The sequence below is a fragment of the Schistocerca cancellata genome, chromosome 2, assembly GCF_023864275.1.
Source record: "Schistocerca cancellata isolate TAMUIC-IGC-003103 chromosome 2, iqSchCanc2.1, whole genome shotgun sequence".
In the NCBI taxonomy this organism is placed as follows: domain Eukaryota; kingdom Metazoa; phylum Arthropoda; class Insecta; order Orthoptera; family Acrididae; genus Schistocerca; species Schistocerca cancellata.
In genome coordinates, this window is record NC_064627.1 from 41128334 (window position 1) to 41156083 (window position 27750).

The 27750-nt window shown below is 43.4% G+C and overlaps 1 protein-coding gene across 1 annotated transcript in view; it reads left to right on the plus strand.

Annotated features, from left to right (window-relative positions):
* Window positions 1–27159, plus strand: part of LOC126150481 (Down syndrome cell adhesion molecule-like protein Dscam2) — a 171791-nt gene extending 144632 nt beyond the window's left edge. Inside the window, exons 13-14 of the mRNA XM_049915879.1 lie at window positions 13165–13457; window positions 27052–27159. Of these exons, the coding sequence (XP_049771836.1) occupies window positions 13165–13457; window positions 27052–27159 (401 nt within the window). The remainder of the gene's footprint in view (window positions 1–13164; window positions 13458–27051) is intronic.
* The last annotated feature ends 591 nt before the right edge of the window (window positions 27160–27750 follow it).

Sequence of the window (27750 nt, forward strand, 5' to 3'; positions counted from 1 at the left end):
CCTTATACACTACATCAAACACTATTTCCTGAAAGATATTATTATTATTACTATTAATGTTTCTAGGTCACTTTCTGAACAATACAAAAATGTAAAACATTCCTTTGAGTAGTTGTATAATTTACTCTTCTGTTACTGAATGCATTGTCTGCCATCATAACCACTGAAATGTGATGCCTACCCAACAAATATTTCTGCTTTGTCTTGTCCATGGTGCTACTACTTTTAGTTCTTGCTCCTATCAATTTTACATGTGCAATTCCACATGCACATAATGATGTTAATAAATACTTTCGTCCAAGTGAGCATCTTGCAGGCTACAATGTTGCTCTCATTTTCGGAGTGAAATGTTTCAGCTTCATAGGATGCACCAAATACGTTATCTTCTCGCCCTTTTGGGTGTTCAATATACTCGTTTTCGGAAACTCTCTAACGACCTCCTCAGACAGATAAAATTTGCGAGGGAGGCAGCCTTCACTATAGTCGCATACAATGATTATAAATTTATTTCCTTAAGTTATATAAACTAACGTATTGTGGAAAAGGTCATGATAAATGTTAAGCATTTTACCATAATCAAAAAATCATGTTTAACAAGCTGGTGCCGTAAAGCAGAATTATTTCTGTGCCCATGCCACTGGCCACTGGCTGAGGTGTCTTAAGCCAATATTGAGGCGATAAAAACGTAAAGTGGAGCATAAGTCGTGGTTGCAATTTACTGAAGTACAAACTGGTTGATTGTACAGTTCTTTCGTCTTCCATGAAATATGACTTCCTTTCTGAAGAACGTACATACAATTTGGTAAAGATTATTTAGCCCGATAGCGTTCTCTGGTGGTATATTCATAACTAAAAGTTCCATAGTATCTGACATTCCAGTCATCGAAACTGTACTACTACAGTCATGCTAAATTTATAGTGTCCACAACCTAAAAACAGCAGAATGTGAAGCAAGATGGTCGAAAATAATGTACAGTTCCTCCCAATGAAATCTACCCTGAGATGAGAAAAGTCATGCCGTACTTCCTAATATCGTGTCGGACTTTGTTTTGCCTGGCATAGTGCAACAGCTCGACGTGGTATGGACGCAACTAAACTGCAGAAAAATTTAGCCATAGCTGCCCATAAATGCGAAAGTGTTTCCGGTTCAAGATTTTGTGTACGAACTGACCTCTCTATTATGTCCCATAAATGTTCGGTGGGATTCATATCGGGCGATCTAGGAGGCCAAATTATTTGCTCGAATTGTCTAGAATGTTCTTCAAACCAGTCGTGTACAATTGTGGCCCACAGACATGGTGCATTGTCATCCATAAAAATTACATTTTCGTCTGGGAATATGAAGTCCATGAATGGCTCCAAATGATCTCCAAGTAGCCGTTTCCAGTCAATGATCGGTTCAGTGGGACCAGAGGACCCAGACCATGCTCACACCATTATCGAGCCACAACAAGCTTGAACAGCGCCTTCTTGACAGTTTGCATCCACGGCTTCGTGGGGTCTGCACAACACTCGAATCCTACCATCAGCTCTCTCACCAACTGAAATCGGGACTAACCTAACAGGCCACGATTGTCCAGGCGTCTAGGGTGCAACAAATACACTCCTGGAAATGGAAAAAAGAACACATTGACACCGGTGTGTCAGACCCACCATACTTGCTCCGGACACTGCGAGAGGGCTGTACAAGCAACGATCACACGCACGGCACAGCGGACACACCAGGAACCGCGGTGTTGGCCGCGGTGTTGCATTTGTGCACCGCCGCCATCAGTGTCAGCCAGTTTGCCGTGGCATACGGAGCTCCATCGCAGTCTTTAACACTGGTAGCATGCCGCGACAGCGTGGACGTGAACCGTATGTGCAGTTGACGGACTTTGAGCGAGGGCGTATAGTGGGCATGCGGGAGGCCGGGTGGACGTACCGCCGAATTGCTCAACACGTGGGGCGTGAGGTCTCCACAGTACATCGATGTTGTCGCCAGTGGTCGGCGGAAGGTGCACGTGCCCGTCGACCTGGGACCGGACCGCAGCGACGCACGGATGCACGCCAAGACCGTAGGATCCTACGCAGTGCCGTAGGGGACCGCACCGCCACTTCCCAGCAAATTAGGGACACTGTTGCTCCTGGGGTATCGGCGAGGACCATTCGCAACCGTCTCCATGAAGCTGGGCTACGGTCCCGCACACCGTTAGGCCGTCTTCCGCTCACGCCCCAACATCGTGCAGCCCGCCTCCAGTGGTGTCGCGACAGGCGTGAATGGAGGGACGAATGGAGACGTGTCGTCTTCAGCGATGAGAGTCGCTTCTGCCTTGGTGCCAATGATGGTCGTATGCGTGTTTGGCGCCCTGCAGGTGAGCGCCACAATCAGGACTGCATACGACCGAGGCACACAGGGCCAACACCCGGCATCATGGTGTGGGGAGCGATCTCCTACACTGGCCGTACACCACTGGTGATCGTCGAGGGGACACTGAATAGTGCACGGTACATCCAAACCGTCATCGAACCCATCGTTCTACCATTCCTAGACCGGCAAGGGAACTTGCTGTTCCAACAGGACAATGCACGTCCGCATGTATCCCGTGCCACCCAACGTGCTCTATAAGGTGTAAGTCAACTACCCTGGCCAGCAAGATCTCCGGATCTGTCCCCCATTGAGCATGTTTGGGACTGGATGAAGCGTCGTCTCACGCGGTCTGCACGTCCAGCACGAACGCTGGTCCAACTGAGGCGCCAGGTGGAAATGGCATGGCAAGCCGTTCCACAGGACTACATCCAGCATCTCTACGATCGTCTCCATGGGAGAATAGCAGCCTGCATTGCTGCGAAAGGTGGATATACACTGTACTAGTGCCGACATTGTGCATGCTCTGTTGCCTGTGTCTATGTGCCTGTGGTTCTGTCAGTGTGATCATGTGATGTATCTGACCCCAGGAATGTGTCAATAAAATTTCCCCTTCCTGGGACAATGAATTCACGGTGTTCTTATTTCAATTTCCAGGAGTGTATGTTGATAAGCCCAGGGGATGCGCTGCAGACGATGTAGGTCATCTGTTACCACAGCCCATTAACTTCAAATTTTGCCGCACAGCCCTAACGGTTACGTTTGTCGTACGTCTCACATTGATTTCTGCGGTAATTTCGCACAGTGTTGCTTGTCTGTTAGCACTGACAAATCTACGCGAACGCCGCTGCTCTCGGTTGTTAAGTGAAGGCTCTCGTCCACTGAATTATCTGTTAATTCCCGCCGTGCGGCCACAATCATCTCGTATCATCTGAGTACAAACCACACCATTGCCAGTGCCCCGCCCTTTTACACCTTGTGTACTCGACACTACCGCCATCTGTATATTTGCATATTGCTGTCCCACGACTTTCGCCACCTCAGTGTACACGACTTCGTTACTAGCATTATTTGATGACACCACTGAAATTCAAAATATTTATGATCCTGCAATCTACTCCTTAGTTAGATATGGGCTCATACCATCCAAATGGAGAGAGACTCATTTTTAAAAATTCTGTACCTTAATATCTCAAAATACTGTATTACAGCAAGTAATGCTGAAGAAAAACTGGGGCTTAGAGCTGGAGCACAGGGAACTGGAATGTGAAAGCCGAGTCCTGCGAACTATCCCGACTTCCACTTCAGGTAACGTAGGGAAACCATACGAAATCAGTATCGGAATGACATGTCGGAGATTTGAACCCCAGTCCAGCACAACGCGACTCTTTAGGCTCACTGAATAATTAAGAAATTTACTACTCCAAAAAGTTATTAGATTTTCTGAAGGAAGGTAATTACTTTTCTTTTCAATAAAATAGGGTACTCGCCAGTATTTGCACTTGGAAAAGGACCCTGTCCAGATAAATGGATAAGAATAAAATACGGGTGCTCAACACAAAGTTTAAAGAACACAAACTTATTATTGAGTAGGCAACCACATGACTGGTCATTGCAGTTACGTACAGTACTCAGCTGATTCTTTGAGGTGAATATGGTGGCAGTGCCGATCTCCTGCGGCTATTCAAAAGGAATGGCAAAAGTATCCATGGCTCTTGTCGTGCAACAAGCTCTAAAAATTCTCTTGTTAGCGTCGGTATTTCGTAGTAGAGAGCTAACCAAAGTATGCCATGAATACCAAGCTAAATTACTTCCACATCCGAGGCCACATCATATAACCTTGCCGCTCTTCTTGCCTCGTTCAGTTCACAAGATGCGAACGCCTGCCTGCTAGCCACTGTCTCGCTCTTGCCACAAAGGAGCATACTCACCAAGGCAGTTCCGTTGTAGAGGGACTTCTTCCTGTACTTTACACGACTACAAACCTTCATGCGCTATGCATGAACCAGTATTACAAATGAAGTTTTAACATTTTCATTATTTTGCAGAATATTACTTTCAAAATTACATCTGTTGATTAATTACAATTACATAAATGGTCATAAATAATGAATAAAACATTTACACAGTGTTTACATCAAAGAGTAAGGTGATTACATCAAAGAGCAAGGTGATGCAGAAGTCACATCGAGAAAAATATAATATAGGAGATGGATATGATGACTACAGGTAATATCGATAAGAGTGTTGCAAGACATTATATTTATCTACGGCTAGATTGTACGTGGACTTCGAGGGATGAAATATTTAAGTGAAAACTTTTTAGGACTGAAAATCACTTGTGATACGAGTAAAGTAATAAACAATCAATACATCGTCAAGGAAATAGTACAAATTGGCTATTAATACATTGCATTTTAACAAATTTTCGAACATGGAACAGTTGAAGACAACATCTGGATTAACAGTGAAAGACGTTAACAGAAGAGTAGAAGTGACTTGCAGGGCTTTTTGTAAATTAAATACGGCTTTTGAGACCAAACTTCGGCTGCTGTTGGCTATAAAAACTTACAATTTGTATTTACTACCTACTTTGATATATTCTAGTGAGGTATAGATCTCAAGTCCGGAAAGCATTCATATACTGATGGTTGCACAACGAGCGCTTCCGAAATTAGTAGGAAAAATTGGAAAACATTCATGGATGGGATAATCTGGAGACGAAGATTTAATTAAGATTGCAATGAAAATAAAATGTGAATGGAACAGGATATGAAGCGAGGTGTACTAACAGAAAATGGTCCACAGACGATTTTTGCTGGCTTTGATGAAATAAGTTAAGGCGAAAGTTACAACATAATGAAAGGTAGGTAGATGATATTGAAAACTGCTAACGACTGAAGTCAAGGAGGCGTTCCCTTAGAACGTCGGCGGCGCTTAGACCCACTGCTGAAAAAACTAGATTGCATCTATGGAGGACTGCGGCGTACGTCCTCTGGCTGGAAAAGAGATTGAGAAATTCTGCATCCTGCCTGTGATGAGAATTGGACGACTTGGAAGTCCCTGAATAGACTGAGATCTGGATCTGCAGGTCAAAGGTTAGTTTGGCAAGATGAGGCTGTATTGATCAAGGTGACATTCTGTGTGACTGTGGAGAAGACTAGACAGTTCATCATAAGCTTCAATGCCGACTACCTTCAGTCTCCTGCACAGAAGATGAAATTCGTCAACGAACAGAAAATCCATTGGAAGTAGCAGACTTTTGCGTGAAACTAATATAGCCATAACTGTGTACAATATGTATGTCTCTGATACGAGACTAGATAAAATGGATGAGTATATCCGATGATCTACATCTAAATTCTCATTTATATTCACATTTATATTCTGCAAACCCTCGTGAATTCCAAGGCAGAGGGCGCATCCTATTGCAACAGCTATTTGAGACTATTCGCTTTCCAATCAAGTGCAGAGCGTGAAAGGAATGGTTCCTTAGTTGCCTTCCATGCAATTATTCTAATGAACAGAGAGTTGTAGGCTAGTACTAGATTCCTTACTTAACGCAGGTTCTTGAAACTTTTGTAAGTATGCTTTCTAGGGATGCTTGACAACTACCTTCAGGTGACCGCCTTTTCTGCTTTTCAACATCCCCGTGGCGCTCTGGCGCAGGTCATACCAACATTTGACCATTCGTGCTGTCCTTCTTTCCTACACACTTGCAGTTCTCTAGAACGCGATGTATGAGTGTTTCTAAGCAATTTCCGGCGCAGACTGGCTGCATTTTACTAGTATTCCACCAATGAACAGAAGTCTGCCATCTGCTTTACCTACGACTGACCTTACATTGTCACTCAGCATCATACCGCTACAAACCGTTACACCCACATATTTGTAGGAGTTAACTGTGTCCCATCGTGACGCTTTGATATGGTATGATGCCACATTTTTTCGTATTGTGTGGTGTCCACTTTTAAATTAGTGAATACTGGAAGTATGTTACCAGTCTTTGCAACTTTTTGTAATTTTTCCACCTCTCACTGAATGTTTGCGCAACTTTAATCAGATAGTACTACTGATACTTTCTACCAGGTCATTAGTGTACGACATCAATAGCAACGTTCCCTCCGTACTTCCGTGGGAAACACGTGACATTATTTCCTGGTCTGTCTATGACTCTCCATACAAAATAACATCCCTAACAAGATATCTTAAATCCAGTCACAAATTTCGTTTGGTAAAAGGTGTGGTCGTAGTTTGGTTAGTAAGTTTTGGTGTGCCACTCAGTCGAATGCTTGATGGATCTTAATGCATACAGAATTCTGAAGAGTCCATTTATGCAGCAGTGGATAGCGTATCGCTAATGCTGTTCCGATTAACTTTCATACTTTGCAAGAAATTTTTATCCCGTGTCGCCTTTAAACTACTTAATTGATTAGAAGTTCACATTCCCCTTGCCTGTAGACGTTAAACAGTCATCCCCTGGGATACGGATTTCCTGGAGATCGACAAATATACTCCGAAAAACTATATATAGTGCGTGACCACGGTTCTTCGAACAAATACTCTCAAATGACTGTTCTCTTTTATTAGCACACTGAGCGAGGGAAAAATGACTGTCTGCAATGCGATGTGCACGGTCTATCGTATCGTTTCGTACTCTCACGACGCCAACCCGTCACACATGGTCGTTGAGGAAGAATTTGCAGCACGGTGTTCGTCAGATACCGGTTACCGAAATGTGTCCCAGATGGTCACATTTCCATTTATTTGCACTAACATCCCTGTCACACTCTCGTGCGGGCTATAAAGACTTGTTACGCTTCTAGTAGTCTGATTGTGAAATCGTTTGGTTTCTATTATCATGGTGGCCGAGCGGTTCTAGGGGCTACAGTCTGGAACTGCGTGACCGCTACGGTCGCAGGTTCGAATCCTGCCTCGTGCATGGATGTGTGTGATGTCCTTAGGTTAGTTAGGTTTAAGTAGTTCTAAGTTCTAGGGGACTGATGACCTGAGAAGTTAAGTCCCATAGTGCTCAGAGCCATTTCTATTATCATGTTTATTTAATAATGACTGAAAAACTGTAGCATTAATACAAAATTCGTCGCCCGGGAGTCGTGCATGCGATTTCTTTATATACATTGCATTTTCCGAGAAATGTTCCAACTGATCTATGTATTACACTCACGTTCGCTACTACTGACCTTGCAGGTTCAAAGTTTAAAGTCAGTGTAGTATCTTATTGGATGAGACGTTTTTACAGACATCAACCGTTAACATAGTATCGGGAACTATATATTTTATCTCTTATATATAGACATTATTCAGCAAATTCATGTAAAGAAAGCTGCCATACTATAGACAACGTGTAAACTTTGCCCAGGTCATTCTACGCTACGTTGTGATCGTCCTACAGCAATACACAATACATTCCTGCAAACAACAGCGTCATCAGGGAGCAGCCATGGTGTTTATGGCCCTATCTGATAAATTGTTTGTAAAGGGCGAGAACACTAGTTGTTATACGACGCTTATTTTGAATCCATCGGATGCACTTTCGTTTCTGATGAAAACTCACCGTGCACTACGACCAAGTAGTCCAGTCGCTTGTCTCTAAAGCTATTTCATATGGTCGCATTTTAGTTATTATCTCCAATGATAACGCCACATTGCATCCAGAGACATAATTAATACTAAAACTACCGGGTCTAACAACTAATGGGAGAAGAAATAAAAAACCAAACCTTATATCCACATCATATGTTATTATTATCTGATCAGTTTATTGAATAAACACCAAAACGGTCTGAAGCAAACCATTACACCTTCTGCGAATGTTGTGTCACCGTTATTATTTCCAAATCCACACCACGCGAATGAAACTATATTCGCTAATTTTCCACTTATTTCTTGTGCCTAGTGATAATGATTTCTCTAGTGACATATCTTCATACGAGGACTTTCCTAGTTATCTCTGTGATGCCAAAAGTCTTCCACAAATCTTCCACAGTCGCCCATAATTCCTTGTCAGTCTGCTTCAATTGCCATTAGGTGCAATATGACTTCCAAACACACTAGCAATCTTGCTCGAACACTCCACGGGTGTACTACCGGTCCATAGTGTCCAACGGGCACAAACGGGCACAATATTTCGGCTATCAGATATGTCGACATCGTCAGGTGAGCTGACGAATTGAGCTCCTGAGGGCGGGCGACCGTCCTACACCCCCCCCCCCGCCCCCCCCCGAGGCGTTCTCTCCGCGGTCCGCGCCCGCGGCCGCGCGTCGGCGGTCGCTGAGAGGCTGGCGTCGGCGTCTGCGGTGGCGTCGGTGTAACTGCCTCGTCGCTCGTTCGTTTTCTTTAGTGAGCCTCTTTTTAATTAGACTCAGTGCTGGATCCCAGGCCTTGCTGAGGCTATAGCCGCAATCTCTGTTGATGAGTCCGTCCCTGGTACGAATTTCGATAGCCTCTCTTAAGGGGCTCCGGAACGCCCTATACTTGCAATGTTAAAATAACCCTTATAAATTACATCTTTCCTCACAAAGTATTTGAGGTAGGAAGTTGAACTTTTTACAGATTATTTATTGGAATATGGGCTACAACTTAACACAGAGATCTTACAAAATTTTAGTTCATTTATTAAAGATGATTTTTTCTCAATTGTAATGAAAATTCACAACATTTTTTTTGCAATTTTTTATTTATATATTCATAAATATACAGTTTTTTGGAAAAAGGCTGTGTTAAATTATGCAGAAGGTACTGTGTAACATTTACTGAAAGTTTGAAACAAATATCTTTGGAAGATCCTTAGAAAACATGTAATTAGTATGAGAAAATAAAAGTTTTGGGAATCGAGCGACAAAGATTGGATTAACTTCTTAGTGCATTCCAGGTCCATAGGATGGAATATCTTCATCCTGGGCAAACTCCTCCAGCTTCCTCTTGTTCCTCCTCCTGTTTACTCTTGCTTGTATTTCTAGACTCTTTACAGCCCTGTCTGCAGCCCGAAGGCGTTGCTTGTCTAAAGCAAGCATCGCTCGTACCATGTTAGAACCTATCTTCATTCCCATATTTCTAAATACCTTGCACCTTACAATGTTGCCATCATTGAAAGTCGCAACAGCATCATACACACCAAAGTGAAGTGTTTCTATTCCAACAAATACAGTCTTGGGGATTCTCGACCATATAACACTATTTACACTTTCATTGGGGTTTTGAGTTTTTCCGTGAATACACTTTTTCAACAGTTCAGGTGCTGCTAAGTCTCTGAAAATAGGTTTCATCACCTCCATTATTGCATGAGGCAGACTATGCTTATGAGTGTACACTTCACCAGTTAGCAATCCTTTGTTATATTTGCACCAACTGTCTTCTTCTTTGGGACACAAGCTATGTTGGGGATTTTCATCGGTTGAAGAAGTATGAAAAACAAGAGCCCAAACAGCCTTCTTCATTTCGTCGACACTTTGTGTATTTTGCCTAATAGCCATTCCATAATAGTTCTGTATTTTGTCAATTACACTGTCAGTTAACCTTCCCTTCCCATCCAACCCTTTACCATCACTGAGTTTTTGTTTTTTGTACGAAGCTTTCAGTCGCCGAAGTCTTGTTCCCATTCACTTCTGTACGTGTCCTATACACTCAAATTATAATTAATAATAATAATAATAATAATAATAATAATAATAATTTATAATCAATAACAACACCATTTGACAGCAGTTTAACAGCGCCACAGTGGGTCACGCCCATGTGAACACATTTCAAAAAAAATTTAAAAATAGTTGTAGTCTTCGGAATTGAATAAATTATATATCTATTAAAAGGTAATAGTCTGCAGATTCAGAAAACGCAAAAAAGTAAAAATTGAACTTTTCATGATTTTGAGCCTTTCCGGAGCCCCTTAAGACACTGTCCCAGTATTTAGATGTCTGTGCCAAGACCTTGGTATGTTGGTAGTCCATTTGGTGATTTTCGGACAAACAGTGCTCTGTGACTGCCGACTTGTTGGGGTACATAAGTCGAGTGTTCCTCTGATGTTCTCGGCAACGATCTTCAATGGCGCGCACTGTCGGTCCAATGTAAGTCTTCCCACATCCACAGGGAATCTGGTATATGCCGGCCTTCCGCAAACCGAGATCGTCTTTGACACTTCCCAATAATGCTCGTGTTTTATTGGGCGGGAAAAGACAGTTCCTACTCGGTATTTCCTCAATATTCGTCGTATTTTCCTCGATAGTGCGCCAGTATACGGTATATAGGCGGTGGCTATCTCTTCCTGGTTTACTTCGTCCATCTCCACACGCTGTACTGTAGAGGTGGGGCGGAGAGCGCGTCTGATCTGCCATTCCGAGTACCCGTTTATCCGAAATACAGTTTTGAGGTGTTCGAGCTCATGGGGCAGACTCTCTGCGTCCCAGATGGTGCGCACCCTGTGCACCAGTGTTTTTAGTACCCCATTCCTCTGCGAAGGGTGGTGGCAGCTATTTGCATGCAAATACAGGTCGGTATGCGTTTTCTCCCTGTATACCCCATGGCCCAGGGTGCCATCCGCTCTTCTTTTGACCATGACGTCCAGGAATGGTAAACTTCCTTCTGCTTCGGTCTCCATAGTGAATTTGATGTTCGGATGTATGGAGTTCAGGTGTGTAAGGAAGTCTAGGAGCTTGTCCCTTCCATGGGGCCATATCACGAACGTGTCATCAACATGACGTAGAAAACAAGTAGGTTTCCATTTCGATGACGCTAAAGCTTCCTCCTCGAAATCATATAGAAATTCCGGACCACAGGTGAAAGTCGGCTCCCCATTGCGACTCCTTCTGTATGCTCACAGTATTCTCCATTAAACAGAAGGGGATTTAGGACGGCCGCCCGCCCTCAGGATCTCAGTTCGTCAGCGCACCTGACGATGGCGACATGTCTGATCGCCGAAATATTGTGCTCGTTGGACACTATGGACCGGCAGTACACCCGTGGACTGTTCGAGCGAGAAATACGCCGGGAGAAGTTGAAGAATCACACACTAGCAATCGATTAAAAAATCTAAATGAGCACCCATAAAAAATTGCGTCTCGAATAACGTTAGGAGCACAGGCTAAGCGTGAAGTAACTTCCTCAATCTTTTGCGTATTGAAAAGTAGAAAGAATAACTGACAGAAAAACAGCGCCAAAGATACTGCAGGTGAAAGTGTTTACCAATTTACTCGAGCTTAGTCAGTCAGAATACAAGTACCTCGGGTTCCTAACCATCAACAGTTTATTGTAGGTCCAAAAGTGTTATTGGCGCCCATTTAGATTTTACGTATTAATTAATACTGTCTTTGGAGGAAGGACACCGGAATGAGGACAACTGGAAATTAGTGGAAATTACAGAAGACTCGAGCCTTCCCTTGGAAACTTTTTGGTAACGAAAAGACAACTACATTATTAAAAAAAGAGCAATATGAAGTGAAATCATCGAATAAACCACTAACACTAAGCACTCTAAGAGGTGGGATAACGTTCAACACCTTTCAGAAATCTGGGAAGATGGAATATTACTATTCTCCTGCATCTACCGTTTGCAAGATACACTGAAGCGCCAAAGAAACTGGTACAGGCATATTTACTCAAATACAGAGACATGTAAACAGGCAGAAGACGCCACTGCGGTCGGCAACGCCTATATAAAAGTGCCTGGCGCAGTTGTTAGTCGGTTACTGCTGCTATAAAGCCAGGTTATAAAGATCTGAGTGAGTTTGAACGTGGTGTTACAGTCGGCGCACGAATGATGGGGCACAAAATCTCCTAGCTAGCAATGAAGTATACCGTGAATATCAGCAATTCGGTAAAACATCAGATCTCCGCCATCGCTGCGGCCGGAGAAAGATCCTGCAAGAACGGGATCAACGACGACTGAAGAGAATCGATCAACTTGACAGAAATGCAACCCTTCCGCAAATTGCTGCAGATTTCAATGCTGGGCCATCAGCAAGTGTCAGCGTGAGAGCCATTCAACGAAATATCATCGATATGAGCTCTCGGAGCCGAAGGCCCACCCGTGTACCCTTGATAACTGCACTACACAAAGCTTTACCCCTCGCCTGGGTTGATGACTGGAAACATGTTGCCTGGTCGGACGAGACTCGTTTCAAATTGTATCGAGTAGATGGAAGTGTACGGGTGTGGGCACAATCTCATTAATCCATGGACCCTGCATGTCAGCAGGGCCCTGTTCAAGTTGGTGGCTCGGTAATAGCGTGAGACGTGTGCAGTTGGAGTGATATGGGACCCCTGATACATCTAGATACGACTCTGGCAGGTGACACGTAAGTAATCATCCTGTCTGTAATCACCTACACCCATTCACGTCCATTGTGCATTACGATGGACTTGGGAAATTCCAGGAGGACAATGCGACACCGTGCAAGTCCACAAGTGCTACAGAATGGCTCCAGGAACACTCTTCCTAGCTTAAACACTTCCGCTGGCCACCAAATCCCACAGACTTGAACTTTGTTGAGCATACCTGGGATCCCTTGCTACGTGCTGTTCAGAAGAGATCTCCACCCCCTCGTACTCTTACGGATTTATGGATAGCCCTACAGGATTCGTGGTGTCAATTCCGTCCAGCGCTACTTCACACATACTCGATCCCATGCCACATGGTGTTGCGGCACTTCTGCGTGATCACGGGGACCAACACGATACTAAGCAGGTGTACCAGTTTCTTTAGCACTTCTATGTTCCTGATATTGTTCTGATGCCTTAGTAAACTTACGTAGTTCCTGATACGACACAGTGAGTGCCAGGTGCTTGGCGTCATCTGCTCACAGAGAAGCCGGCAGACGCCGCGCCGCCGTCAGAGCTGGGGGAGAGGTCGGTGGGGGCGCCGCAGACGCGGCCCAGTGCTGAAGCGCCGCAGGCGGCCACAACGGTGACGTCAGCTGCGGCGTCGGCCGGAGGAGGCGCTTACCAGGGGCCGCCGCTCTGCCTGCCGTTCCGTGACGTCAGCCCCTACGCCACGTTCCAAGTAGCTCAGGGATGTCCGGACGTCGTGCAGCAGTCCGGCGCCCCCCCTACTGCCCACCACTCCCACTACGGGGACGGGATGCACCAACATGGAAAGGTGAGCAGTGAGTACGATTACGCGACAGGGTTTGCTGGTAGTGTGCCACAACGAAGTGCGATTTTTGCTGGTGGACAGGAATTTGCTAATAGATACTTGGCGGTAAGCTAAGGCGTTAATGCACAACCCATATATGCCAGGAAAAATTTAGTTCCAAGTTTGCCCACCAGGTGCAAATCTGGCGCTGTACAGCATCTCGTCGTCTCCAGTGCTCACACTGAACGAATTTTGGAAGCAGCATTTAATAATGTTAAATGTAAAATCAACATCGTGCCTTTGCTACATGTCTTACCTTTCCTGCACACTCCATGTCCCTCATCTAGTACATATGGAAACATTGCTATACGTCTTTTCTCAATTCACTGCGCCATATTTGCACCTGGTGCCAAAGTTGGATCTAATCGCTTTTCCAGAGTAAATCTGTTCCGCATTAACGCATTGGAATGTCTACCAAGTTTCGCTGCCATACGATAATAACAACCCGCACTGGACCTCTGTGAGTAGTTGCACTTTAACTATAACACTCTGTGCAATAGGAAATCAAACTCATGTAACTGTCATAGCACTGAAATACAGCACTTCAATCTACTTCTCTGCAATAATTCCACCAGTGCACTAAGGCTGAGCTTATTCGTGAAATTAATTGAATAGAAAGCTAGAAATAGTAAACAACCTATTTCGCCAACACTGACAATATACGTCACATAGGGCAATGATGAGAAATCTTTTTCTTTTCTTTTTTTTAATGGAAGTGGATTTTCTATATACAGGGTGTTTCAAAAATGACCGGTATATTTGAAACGGCAATAAAAACTAAACGAGCAGCGATAGAAATACACCGTTTGTTGCAATATGCTTGGGACAACAGTACATTTTCAGGCGGACAAACTTTCGAAATTACAGTAGTTACAATTTTCAACAACAGATGGAGCTGCAAGTGATGTGAAAGATATAGAAGACAACGCAGTCTGTGGGTGCGCCATTCTGTACGTCGTCTTTCTGCTGTAAGCGTGTGCTCTTCACAACGTGCAAGTGTGCTGTGGACAACATGGTTTATTCCTTAGAACAGAGGATTTTTCTGGTGTTGGAATTCCACCGCCTAGAACACAGTGTTGTTGCAACAAGACGAAGTTTTCAACGGAGGTTTAATGTAACCAAAGGACCGAAAAGCGATACAATAAAGGATCTGTTTGAAAAATTTCAGCGGGCTGGGAACGTGACGGATGAACGTGCTGGAAAGTTAGGGCGACCACGTACGGCAACCACAGAGGGCAACGCGTAGCTAGTGCAGCAGGTGATCCAACAGCGGCCTCGGGTTTCCGTTCGCCGTGTTGCAGCTGCGTTCCAAATGACGCCAACGTCCACGTATCGTCTCATGCGCCAGAGTTTACACGTCTATCCATACAAAATTCAAACGCGGCAACCCCTCAGCGCCGCTACCATTGCTGCACGAGAGACATTCGCTAACGATATAGTGCACAGGATTGATGACGGCGATATGCATGTGGGCAGCATTTGGTTTACTGACGAAGCTTATTTTTACCTGGACGGCTTCGTCAATAAACAGAACTGGCGCATATGGGGAACCGAAAAGCCCCACGTTGCAGTCCCATCGTCTCTGCATCCTCAAAAAGTACTGATCTGGGCCGCCATTTCTTCCAAAGGAATCATTGGCCCATTTTTCAGATCCTAAACGATTACTGCATCACGCTATCTGGACATTCTTCGTGAATCTGTGGCGGTACAAACTGCCTTAGACGACACTGCGAACACCTCGTGGTTTATGCGAGATGGTGCCCGGCCACATCGCACGGCCGACGTCTTTAATTTCCTGAATGAATGTTTCGATGATCGTGTGATTGCTTTGGGCTATCCGAAACATACAGGAGGCGGCGTGGATTGGCCTCCCTATTCGCCAGACATGAACCCCTGTGACTTCTTTCTGTGGGGACACTTGAAAGACCAGGTGTACCGCCAGAATCCAGAAACAATTGAACAGCTGAAGCAGTACATCTCATCTGCATGTGAAGCCATTCCGCCAGACACGTTGTCAAAGGTTTCGGGTAATTTCATTCAGAGACTACGCCATATTATTTCTACGCATGGTGGATATGTGGAAAATATCGTACTATAGAGTTTCCCAGACCGCAGCGCCATCTGTTGTTGAAAATTGTAACAACTGTAATTTCGAAAGTTTGTCTGCCTGAAAATGTACTGTTGTCCCAAGCATATCGCAACAAACGGTGTATTTCTATCGCTGCTCGTTTAGTTTTTATTGCCGTTTCAAATATACCGGTCATTTTTGAAACACCCTGTATATGTATATGAGTTTGATTATATATTATTCATATCTATTTGAGACAGTTGTTGCGCTGGTGAGTATATAGGTTGTGAAAAGACGATACTGACCAATGTCGAGGAATTGTAGAGGATAGTTTGGGAAACAAATTGAAGATTCGAACTCGTGTAGCGAAACATAATCCAATGACGCCAATGAGTGCCGAAATTACAGGGAGTAATATAGGCCTCTAGGCATTCCATTAAAAAAGATTTAGTACGCTGAGAAGGCACTGTTTGACGGTCAACTCCATCTGATGTCCTGAATATTATGTGGAACTCTGCTTGTAGTCTGTCAGTGCACAAACTCAGTTTTGTTGCCGGAGGGAGCCCCTGCTGCAGGCATTGGTCCCCCGAACTTCAGTGCCCTATAGTATTAATCTATGACGTTTACGGACATGGGTTCTCATCTAGAATATTTCCAGAAACGCATCCTGTACAGTCCCTACGCGGGACTTTTTTAAAAAGACTTTTCAAACGTATACAACACTCTTTCTCTTAATTCACAACTCTGAGTAGTCGATAAGTCGTTGCCTCATCACAAAGCAGCTCAGGAAGACGCTGAGGCTGTTTGGAAGATAAAGTTTCTCTTAATATATTGGAAGCAGGATTATACTACGTCATGTTTTATTGAGCTGACGAAGATATACAGGTCTTTTTCGTAATTTACGGATTTATGAAAGAAATACATTATATTTAAATAAAATCTATAGAGATTCCAAAGTAACCAAAACATGTAATTTCCATCTATTTTCTCTTCAAAGGCAATGCGCAGTATATCTCATACGAAAAAATTATTTTTGTCGAAATGGCATATTTTCTAACTAAAGCTGATTGATCTAGATTTTCTAACAGTGCTGATGCTAAGCGATGTATTACTCCAACATTTTTCAAGACTACAATGTGATACTTACACAATTTTACTATGTCATGTGTACACCCTGTTTTTCTTTTTAATTTCCACCCTGTTCACAGAATATTTACAAAAACGTATATGTCTACCATTTGAGATATTATTTACCAATATTGAGTATGTTGTTCCTCCTATAGAGATACTTAATGCAGTTACAATAGTGATAAAGTCAATCTGGTTTATTAAATTCATTTCTATAAGAGACAATAAATCTAATGACAAAAGAAAAATTACCGGAAAGACATGTACCAGAGAATAAATTAATAAAAGATAGTAAGGATTACGTGCATACAAGATCAGCATTGACAGCTAAACTGAAATGTGAAATTAGCATAGACAGTAAAATTAACATATAATAATTGCAAAGCACAAATAAACTATAGCCGTGTATTATATGTTCTGTCTGTAACTGGCTACACTGCCAACTGTGTCATCAGTGAATAATACCTTCGCAGTTTACAAGTCACATCACTTAGAATAACAAGTCGAGCTTTCAACCGCTGTCTTCGCCTTCGTCATCAGGAGTGAAAAACCACTGAATACCGGCATAGCACGTAGTTCCGCTTATACAGCGTGATTCAGAAGGTAAGCTCATGGTGATGGTGATGTTGAACACAAAACTTCAAATGAACATATGCTCTTTTCTTGACTGTATCTGACATACAGCTGTTTGAAAATCAAAGGCGTCCTTCCTGACCAGCACTCACATGTGAATACAACCAAAGCGACATTAGGCCACGTAAGCAACGGTGGTAACATTAAGAGTGCAACAGGAATTCCACTGTTAAATGCAGAGGAGAGAGCAGATAGGTGGAAAGAATACATTGAAAGCCTCTATGAGGGTGAAGATTCGTCTGATGTGATAGAAGAAGAAACAGGAGTCGATTTAGAAGAGATAGGGGATCCAGTATTAGAATCGGAATTTAAAAGAGCTTTGGAGGACTTACGGTCAAATAAGGCAGAAGGGATAGATAACATTCCATCAGAATTTCTAAAATCATTGGGGGAAGTGGCAACAAAACGACTATTCACGTTGGTGTGTAGAATATATGAGTCTGGCGATATACCATCTGACTTTCGGAAAAGCATCATCCACACAATTCCGAAGACGGCAAGAGCTGACAAGTGCGAGAATTATCGCACAATCAGCTTAAGAGCTCATGCATCGAACCTACTTACAAGAATAATATACAGAAGAATGGAAAAGAAAATTGAGAATGCGCTAGGTGGTGATCAGTTTGGCTTTAGGAAAAGTAAAGGGACGAGAGAGGCAATTCTGACGTTACGGCTAATAATGGAAGCAAGGCTAAAGAAAAATCAAGACACTTTCATAGGATTTGTCAACCTGGAAAAAGCGTTCGTATTAAGAAGGGTGTAAGACAAGGCTGTAGCCTTTCGCCCCTACTCTTCAATCTGTACATCGAGGAATCAATGATGGAAATAAAAGAAAGGTTCAGGAGTGGAATTAAAGTACAAGGTGAAAGGATATCAATGATACGATTCGCTGATGACATTGCTATCCTGAGTGAAAGTGAAGAAGAGTTAAATGATCTGCTGAACGGAATGAACAGTCTAATGAGTACACAGTATGGTTTGAGAGTAAATCGGAGAAAGACGAAGGTAATGAGAAGCAGAAGAAATGAGAACAGCGAGAAACTTAGCATCAGGATTGATGGTCACGAAGTCAATGAAGTTAAGGAATTCTGCTACCTAGGCAGTAAAATAACCAATGACGGACGGAGCAAAGAGGACATCAAAAGCAGACTCGCTATGGCAAAAAAGGCATTTCTGGCCAAGAGAAGTCTACTAATATCAAATACCGGCCATAATTTAAGGAAGAAATTTCTGAGGATGTACGTCTGGAGTACAGCATTGTATGGTAGTGAAACATGGACTGTGGGAAAACCGGAACAGAAGAGAATCGAAGTATTTGAGATGTGGTGCTATAGACGAATGTTGAAAATTAGGTGGAGTGATAAGGTAAGGAATGAGGAGGTTCTACGCAGAATCGGAGAGGAAAGGAATATGTGGAAAACACTGATAAGGAGAACGGACAGGATGATAGGACATCTGCTAAGACATGAGGGAATGACTTCCATGGTACTAGAGGGAGCTGTAGAGGGCAAAAACTGTAGAGGAAGACAGAGATTGAAATACGTCAAGCAAATAATTGAGAACGTAGGTTGCAAGTGCTACTCTGAGATGAAGAGGTTAGCACAGGAAATGAATTCGTGGCGGGCCGCATCAAACCAGTCAGTAAACTGATGACAAAAAAAAAAAAAAAAAAAAAAAAAAAAAAAAAAAAAAAAAGTGTTGTCTTTACTGATCATTTCCGTAAGCACTTCACTTACGCGTGGCGGGGCGACGGCTCCTGCAAGTGTACATGTTGTCTGCCTCACGTCTCAACACTACATTCTTGTTATGTTTACAGTCTAAACCAGGGGTGTCCAACCCGCGGCCCACGGGCCGCGTGCAGACGAAAGCAAGTATCAGTTTGGCCCAAGAAGTGAGCGGTAAAAGACAAAAAAGAAATCCATTTTTTAAAGTTATAATAAAATGAAACATAATCCTAAAGACGGGATGAAATACGCACCCTCACTTCTCGACTTGATCCAAGAATTTGAAAATCGATTTCAGGTTTCTTGAAAAAGTATTCAAAATTTTTGTAACTTCCTGGCAGATTAAAACTGTGTGCCCGACCGAGACTCGAACTCGGGACCTTTGCCTTTCGCGGGCAAGTGCTCTACCAACTGAGCTACCGAAGCACGACTCACGCCCGGTACTCACAGCTTTACTTCTGCCAGTACCTCGTCTCCTACCTTCCAAACTTTACAGAAGCTCTCCTGCGAACCTTGCAGAACTAGCACTCCTGAAAGAAAGGATATTGCGGAGACATGGCTTAGCCACAGCCTGGGGGATGTTTCCAGAATGAGATTTTCACTCTGCAGCGGAGTGTGCGCTGATATGAAACTTCCTGGCAGATTAAAACTGTGTGCCCGACCGAGACTCGAACTCGGGACCTTTGCCTTTCGCGGGCAAGTGCTCTACCAACTGAGCTACCGAAGCACGACTCACGCCCGGTACTCACAGCTTTACTTCTGCCAGTACCTCGTCTCCTACCTTCCAAACTTTACAGAAGCTCTCCTGCGAACCTTGCAGAACTAGCACTCCTGAAAGAAAGGATATTGCGGAGACATGGCTTAGCCACAGCCTGGGGGATGTTTCCAGAATGAGATTTTCACTCTGCAGCGGAGTGTGCGCTGATATGAAACTTCCTGGCAGATTAAAACTGTGTGCCCGACCGAGTCTCGAACTCGGGACCTTTGCCTTTCGCGGGCAAGTGCTCTACCAACTGAGCTACCGAAGCACGACTCACGCCCGGTACTCACAGCTTTACTTCTGCCAGTACCTCGTCTCCTACCTTCCAAACTTTACAGAAGCTCTCCTGCGAACCTTGCAGAACTAGCACTCCTGAAAGAAAGGATATTGCGGAGACATGGCTTAGCCACAGCCTGGGGGATGTTTCCAGAATGAGATTTTCACTCTGCAGCGGAGTGTGCGCTGATATGAAACTTCCTGGCAGATTAAAACTGTGTGCCCGACCGAGACTCGAACTCGGGACCTTTGCCTTTCGCGGGCAAGTGCTCTACCAACTGAGCTACCGAAGCACGACTCACGCCCGGTACTCACAGCTTTACTTCTGCCAGTACCTCGTCTCCTACCTTCCAAACTTTACAGAAGCTCTCCTGCGAACCTTGCAGAACTAGCACTCCTGAAAGAAAGGATATTGCGGAGACATGGCTTAGCCACAGCCTGGGGGATGTTTCCAGAATGAGATTTTCACTCTGCAGCGGAGTGTGCGCTGATATGAAACTTCCTGGCAGATTAAAACTGTGTGCCCGACCGAGACTCGAACTCGGGACCTTTGCCTTTCGCGGGCAAGTGCTCTACCAACTGAGCTACCGAAGCACGACTCACGCCCGGTACTCACAGCTTTACTTCTGCCAGTACCTCGTCTCCTACCTTCCAAACTTTACAGAAGCTCTCCTGCGAACCTTGCAGAACTAGCACTCCTGAAAGAAAGGATATTGCGGAGACATGGCTTAGCCACAGCCTGGGGGATGTTTCCAGAATGAGATTTTCACTCTGCAGCGGAGTGTGCGCTGATATGAAACTTCCTGGCAGATTAAAACTGTGTGCCCGACCGAGACTCGAACTCGGGACCTTTGCCTTTCGCGGGCAAGTGCTCTACCAACTGAGCTACCGAAGCACGACTCACGCCCGGTACTCACAGCTTTACTTCTGCCAGTACCTCGTCTCCTACCTTCCAAACTTTACAGAAGCTCTCCTGCGAACCTTGCAGAACTAGCACTCCTGAAAGAAAGGATATTGCGGAGACATGGCTTAGCCACAGCCTGGGGGATGTTTCCAGAATGAGATTTTCACTCTGCAGCGGAGTGTGCGCTGATATGAAACTTCCTGGCAGATTAAAACTGTGTGCCCGACCGAGACTCGAACTCGGGACCTTTGCCTTTCGCGGGCAAGTGCTCTACCAACTGAGCTACCGAAGCACGACTCACGCCCGGTACTCACAGCTTTACTTCTGCCAGTACCTCGTCTCCTACCTTCCAAACTTTACAGAAGCTCTCCTGCGAACCTTGCAGAACTAGCACTCCTGAAAGAAAGGATATTGCGGAGACATGGCTTAGCCACAGCCTGGGGGATGTTTCCAGAATGAGATTTTCACTCTGCAGCGGAGTGTGCGCTGATATGAAACTTCCTGGCAGATTAAAACTGTGTGCCCGACCGAGACTCGAACTCGGGACCTTTGCCTTTCGCGGGCAAGTGCTCTACCAACTGAGCTACCGAAGCACGACTCACGCCCGGTACTCACAGCTTTACTTCTGCCAGTACCTCGTCTCCTACCTTCCAAACTTTACAGAAGCTCTCCTGCGAACCTTGCAGAACTAGCACTCCTGAAAGAAAGGATATTGCGGAGACATGGCTTAGCCACAGCCTGGGGGATGTTTCCAGAATGAGATTTTCACTCTGCAGCGGAGTGTGCGCTGATATGAAACTTCCTGGCAGATTAAAACTGTGTGCCCGACCGAGACTCGAACTCGGGACCTTTGCCTTTCGCGGGCAAGTGCTCTACCAACTGAGCTACAGAGTGAAAATCTCATTCTGGAAACATCCCCCAGGCTGTGGCTAAGCCATGTCTCCGCAATATCCTTTCTTTCAGGAGTGCTAGTTCTGCAAGGTTCGCAGGAGAGCTTCTGTAAAGTTTGGAAGGTAGGAGACGAGGTACTGGCAGAAGTAAAGCTGTGAGTACCGGGCGTGAGTCGTGCTTCGGTAGCTCAGTTGGTAGAGCACTTGCCCGCGAAAGGCAAAGGTCCCGAGTTCGAGTCTCGGTCGGGCACACAGTTTTAATCTGCCAGGAAGTTTCATATCAGCGCACACTCCGCTGCAGAGTGAAAATCTCATTCTGCAAAATTTTTGTGTTTGTGCAAAATCTTTCACAAATAACACACACCTGCTGCACCGTCATCTGTTAGTTTAGTCACCTTTGTTTGGAAGCACGGTTGTGAAAAGTTATTTTCAAGAGTAAATCACACGAAGAGTAAATACAGAACTAAAATCTCCGATGAACTTCTTGAGAATAGCAGTCACGTCGACCGAAACTGATATTGATACACTACTTTCACAAATTTCAAGTCAAATGTTACACTAATTTTATGATTTGTAATTTTTAACATGTAAAATTATTAATGAAATCTCATATGTGAAATAAATTAATTGCATATTGTTTGTTTAGAATAAATAATCATAAATTAATAAATTCTAAATTACTTAAAGTTGTTAATATATACCTCCGACCGTCCCTTTTCCTGTTATTGTTTGTGTTAAATATGTTATTTAAGTATGTTATGTGTGGTCAGAAATACTCGTCTTCTTCCAATGTGGCCCAGGTACGCTGAAAGGTTGGATGCCTCTACTCTAAACAGTACGGGTCAGTGTATTGAAAATGCCATATATATCCACACAGGCGGAGTAACATAATCTTTCCTACGGGTTTTGCAGTTGAAATTCCAGAGCTGCTGTTTGTGAATACGAACGACTATATTCTAGTCGCAGGGTTCGGGATAGCAGGGTATTTAGTAGGGTGCGTGAGTGTAGTGCGCTTGCCAGCGTACATGCTATATCTGAACATTCCGTGCAACTAGGTCTTACTGAAGTTGAGAACATTCTAAAACTGCAGAACGCAGCTTAAGTACCAGCTCTCTAAGAATTGCTGCACAGCATGGTATTCCACAAACATGAGTGATGCGTACGCTACATAACTGCGTCTACACCCGTGTGATAGCCGGAGCGTGCAACTTCTGCATTTTGCACAAAATGCAATACGAAAGGAATCCTGCTAACGAATCGTTGCCAATGAACGTTGTATTCTGCGCATTCTGTTCACTGAAGAGTCAACGTTTACGCGCAACGGCATCAATAACACGCGCCACTCTCACGTGTAAGAGAATGGAAATCCGCCGCAACTGCGGAAATAAAATTTCATCGATGTTTCTCAGACAGAGAATCTCACTGAAATGTAAAACGGGCGTTGGATCGGTCGCCGTGGAGTCATTTCTTGGCCACCGAAGTCACCCCACGTTACTCCATTAGATTACTGTTTGTAGGGGTTGGCTTAAGAGCGAAATCTACAAGTTCAGAGTGGACACGAAAGAGGAACTTCTCACTCGTATTTTACAGGCGTGTGCTCAAGTACAAATAAGCTCAGAGCAGCAAAACAACAGTTCTATACAAGAGCTGCAAAATGCATTGTAGCTGACGGTGGACTTTTTAAACATCTTGTGAGGAAATGTACACAATTAAACAAAACATTAGGTCACAATGTTTCATTTACTGTCAGCTGCTTTTTTCTTGTTGTGCACTGTTTTCTTTAGCTTCCAGGGAAACTGTTAAGACCGAGACATCTGTTCATATGACGTTTCTTGTTCAGAATCAGTAATACTGTAACCTCTCAAAGCATGTATCTTTCCTGCAGACTAACCCTGCACAGGCGCGATAGCAGCACCTAGAACCTTCGAGAGAAGTCCGAAGAGACATATACGCGGGAAGGCGAATTCGGCAGCTCGTAGCAGTTCCGGCTCGAACGAGACCGCGTGAGATCGGCACCAAGCTTGAAACTGTCGCTTCCGTCTCCCAAAAAGCGCTAAGCAACTGTCTTTGTTTTCGCCCGACATCCAAAGCGCGTCCCCATGTCCTACTAAGTGCGTACCCCAGATCTCTGTTAAGGGGCTCCGGAAAGGCTCAAAATCATGAAAAGTTCAATTTTTACTTTTTTGCGTTTTCTGAATCTACAGACTATTACCTTTTAATAGATATATAACTTATTCAATTCCGAAGACTACAACTATTTTTAAATTTTTTTTGAAATGTGTTCTACATGGGCGTGACCCACTGTGGCGCTGCTAAACTGCTGTCAAATGGTGTTATTATTAACGTCCGTGTTCATCAGGTACATTTTAGTGATGTGAGATAAAGTATGTGTTGTGGCTAACCTGTGATGGTTCAATATATATCGCTGGTGTGATTGTTGATTGTTTCATGTTTATTTACTCTGTCGTTATCTCGAAAATATTCGTAATTAATTCTGTTTCTTGAGTCTCTGTTTTGTTGAAGTATAATAATGAGTAAAAGTAAAGTTGCTGTTGCGACTTTCAATGATGGCAACATTGTAAGGTGCAGGGTATTTAGAAATATGGGAATGAAGATAGGTTCTAACATGGTACGAGCGATGCTTGCTTTAGACAAGGAACGCCTTCGGGCTGCAGACAGGGCTGTAAAGAGTCTAGAAATACAAGCAAGAGTAAACAGAAGGAGGAACAAGAGGAATCTGGAGGAGGAGTTTGCAGAGGATGAAGATAATCCATCCTATGGACCTGGAATGCACTAAAAAGTTAATCCAATCTTTGTCGCTCGATTCCCAAAACTTTTGTTTTCTCATACTATTTACATGTTTTCTAAGGATCTTCCAAACATATATGTTTCAAACTTTCAGTAAATGTTACACAGTACCTTCTGCATAATTTAACACAGCCTTTTTCCAAAAAACTGTAAATTTTTGAATATATAAATAAAAAATTGCAAAAAAAATGTTGTGAATTTTCATTACAATTGAAAAAAAATCATCTTTAATAACTGAACTAAAATTTTGTAAAATCCCTGTGTTATGTTGTAGCCCATATTCCAATAAATAATATGTAAAAAGTTCAACTTTCTACCTCAAATACTTTGTGAGGAAAGATGTAATTTATAAGCGTTATTTTTAACATTGCAAGTATAGGGCGTTCCGGAGCCCCTTAAATTTTTTGCAGTTTATTCTAGTGTCAGTCACCTCCTTCATAATTTAATCCCACTATGATGACGTATGAGCGAAGACTGTCGCCTTCTTAAACTGTATTTTACATCCATTTTCCAGGCTTTGTGCGACTTCCCACGCTCCCTTTGTTTAATATGTCGCTTGTGCTCAGTAAAGCTGAGTGAATAGTTTGGCCTGTACAGCGTATTTCCTTAACAGCGTGCAAAAATTTAACAGGACATAGAGGATGCTCCACTGAATGGTATGAGATACTGAACTTGCGGTCGCAGATGCCAGCTTAAGGAGATAATAAGAATAATATCACATTACTGTGTACTTTTTTATTTACGTTAGTTACCGTTAACTGCAAATACCATCACTGACACATCCAACGTACATTTTGTATCTGTACCTTCTAACATGTGGTGAAACCGACTGCCGTCAACCTTAACGCAAGCATGACATCGCCGAACAAGATTCTCACGGTCCCTGACAAACATCTCTGATGTGTTTCGAATCACGTGACTGACAACTAATTCCATCTCCGTATCCACTGGGGTCTCATGCACAAATGACTTTAGGTATACCCATAGGCAATAATCAAGGGGATGCAGGTCAGGTAACCTCGCAGGTCATGGAATAGGACCTTCCCTTCCAGTCCAGCGACCATGAAATACTTCCTAGTAATGAGTCTCGTCCTCCTCGTTTACTTGCAGGAAATAAATAATGTACATGTAAGTAAACAGCACAGTATTTGTAAGCTTTTACGTATGTTAGTTGTAAATAAGCTGAAAAAAAATGGTTCAAATGGCTCTGAGCACTATGGGACTTAACAGCTGTGGTCATCAGTCCCCTAGAACTTAGAACTACTTAAACCTAACTAACCTAAGGACATCACACACATCCATGCCCGAGGCAGGATTCGAACCTGCGACCGTAGCAGTCGCACGGTTCCAGACTGCGCGCCTAGAACCGCGAGACCACCGCGGCCGGCGTAAATAAGCTGAAAAACAGTGATGCTAAACAAAGTGGTGGACAAGTTTACTTCCATATTTCGTAAATCTGGCTTCTCCAACCCCACCTCAAATTGTTCAGTGCAGCATTCTGCGTGCTCTGTTCAATTTTTGCGCGTTCTTACGGGAACACGCTGTATATAGGGGGCAGCCAAACGAAAATCGAACGCCCGCCGCAACGGGACGTTGGAATGGTTCCATTCAAAAGTAATCAGCAACGCGTATGGAAATCAGGGTGTTCCGAGACTTTGTTACTGTGTTACTGTTTTATTACATGTTTATTCTAATGCTTATACTGGATTGTGATTGGTAGCCTCTTTCTCGTACATGATAAGCAAGCTATCGTTCGAAAAATGACAACAGGAGTTATATCAAAATTTGTGTGCTATTTGCTGCAATTACCTGTTTCCTTAGAAACATAGAACTAGTCCTTCAGGCCCTGTTTTCCAACTGTCTTTCTGAAAGAGATGGGATATATAAACGACTATAAATATTTGACTCCTAGAATACCGGCAACCGTTCAGTGCTGGCACTGACTGCTGGGGATATTCCACACATTAAAAACAGCACGTATTACTCGTCTACATTTTCATAATTGTCTAAAACTCCTTTCTATCCAACAGCTATGCAAATAATTAAGTAATAATACGCTGCATTTCGGTTGTCACTGTTGTTCCGTTGCGAAAAACAACCACTGGGGTATTCACGACACCTCACGCAACTCCTTCTGTAGCAGAAATCAAAATAATACCAAGTGACAGTGTTTTAAATGTTTAAAGATGTTTCATTGTTGTCGTATTTCTTGCTACGTTAAGTGAACTGATTGTTGTCTTGTAACGCTATTTTAAATGTAATTCATGTGAAATAAAAGCCTCGAAGTCAGTTCGATTTCTGTCATTGTATAGCAACAACTCGATCTACTGTTTGTGGATATGTGAAGAAAACGAAACATGAATACAGAGATTACTTGAAGAAGCTGAAGCAGAAGAAACACTTGATAAATCAGATTCAGAATCATCTGATGAGTGCAAAGAACTGGAACATGAAACTAATGCGAGGGGATGGTGATGATATTGAAGTAAGTTTTGAAAATAACATTTTCTGCTTGGGAAAAGACAAATAAATGAAATGGATGAAGAACATGAAATGTAGTGACATGACTTCAAACTAAAATTACTAATCTACCAGGTATGAGGTGCAAGTCAGAATTGCGAAATCAATCTTATACTGCTCCTCTTTGTTTTTTACAGAAGGTATATGATCCATTAATGTGTACATAAGAAGCATTTCTGGGAATTATGCCTGTAAACGAAACGCCAAAGTGACATGTGGCTGAAATTGCGGTTTTTGTTGGGTTATTTAATTTGACCAGTTTCTACTGCTCTGGACATTTGAACCTAAAAGACCTGTGGGACACAGGTGGTTTTGGAATTGAGCGATGAGGATATACTAGCTCCTGTTCCTGTCCAGATGCATACATTTTGATGACATTCGAAGTAGGGAAGAGAGAAAGAAAGATAAACTTTCACCTATTAGCGAAATACTTGAACTGTACCAGGCGAAATGTAACAAGAGCTACACAGTGTCTGAATATACTATAGTGAATGAATAGTTAGTCAAAGGGTAGTTTTTGCCGGTATACATCAAGCAATCCATCGA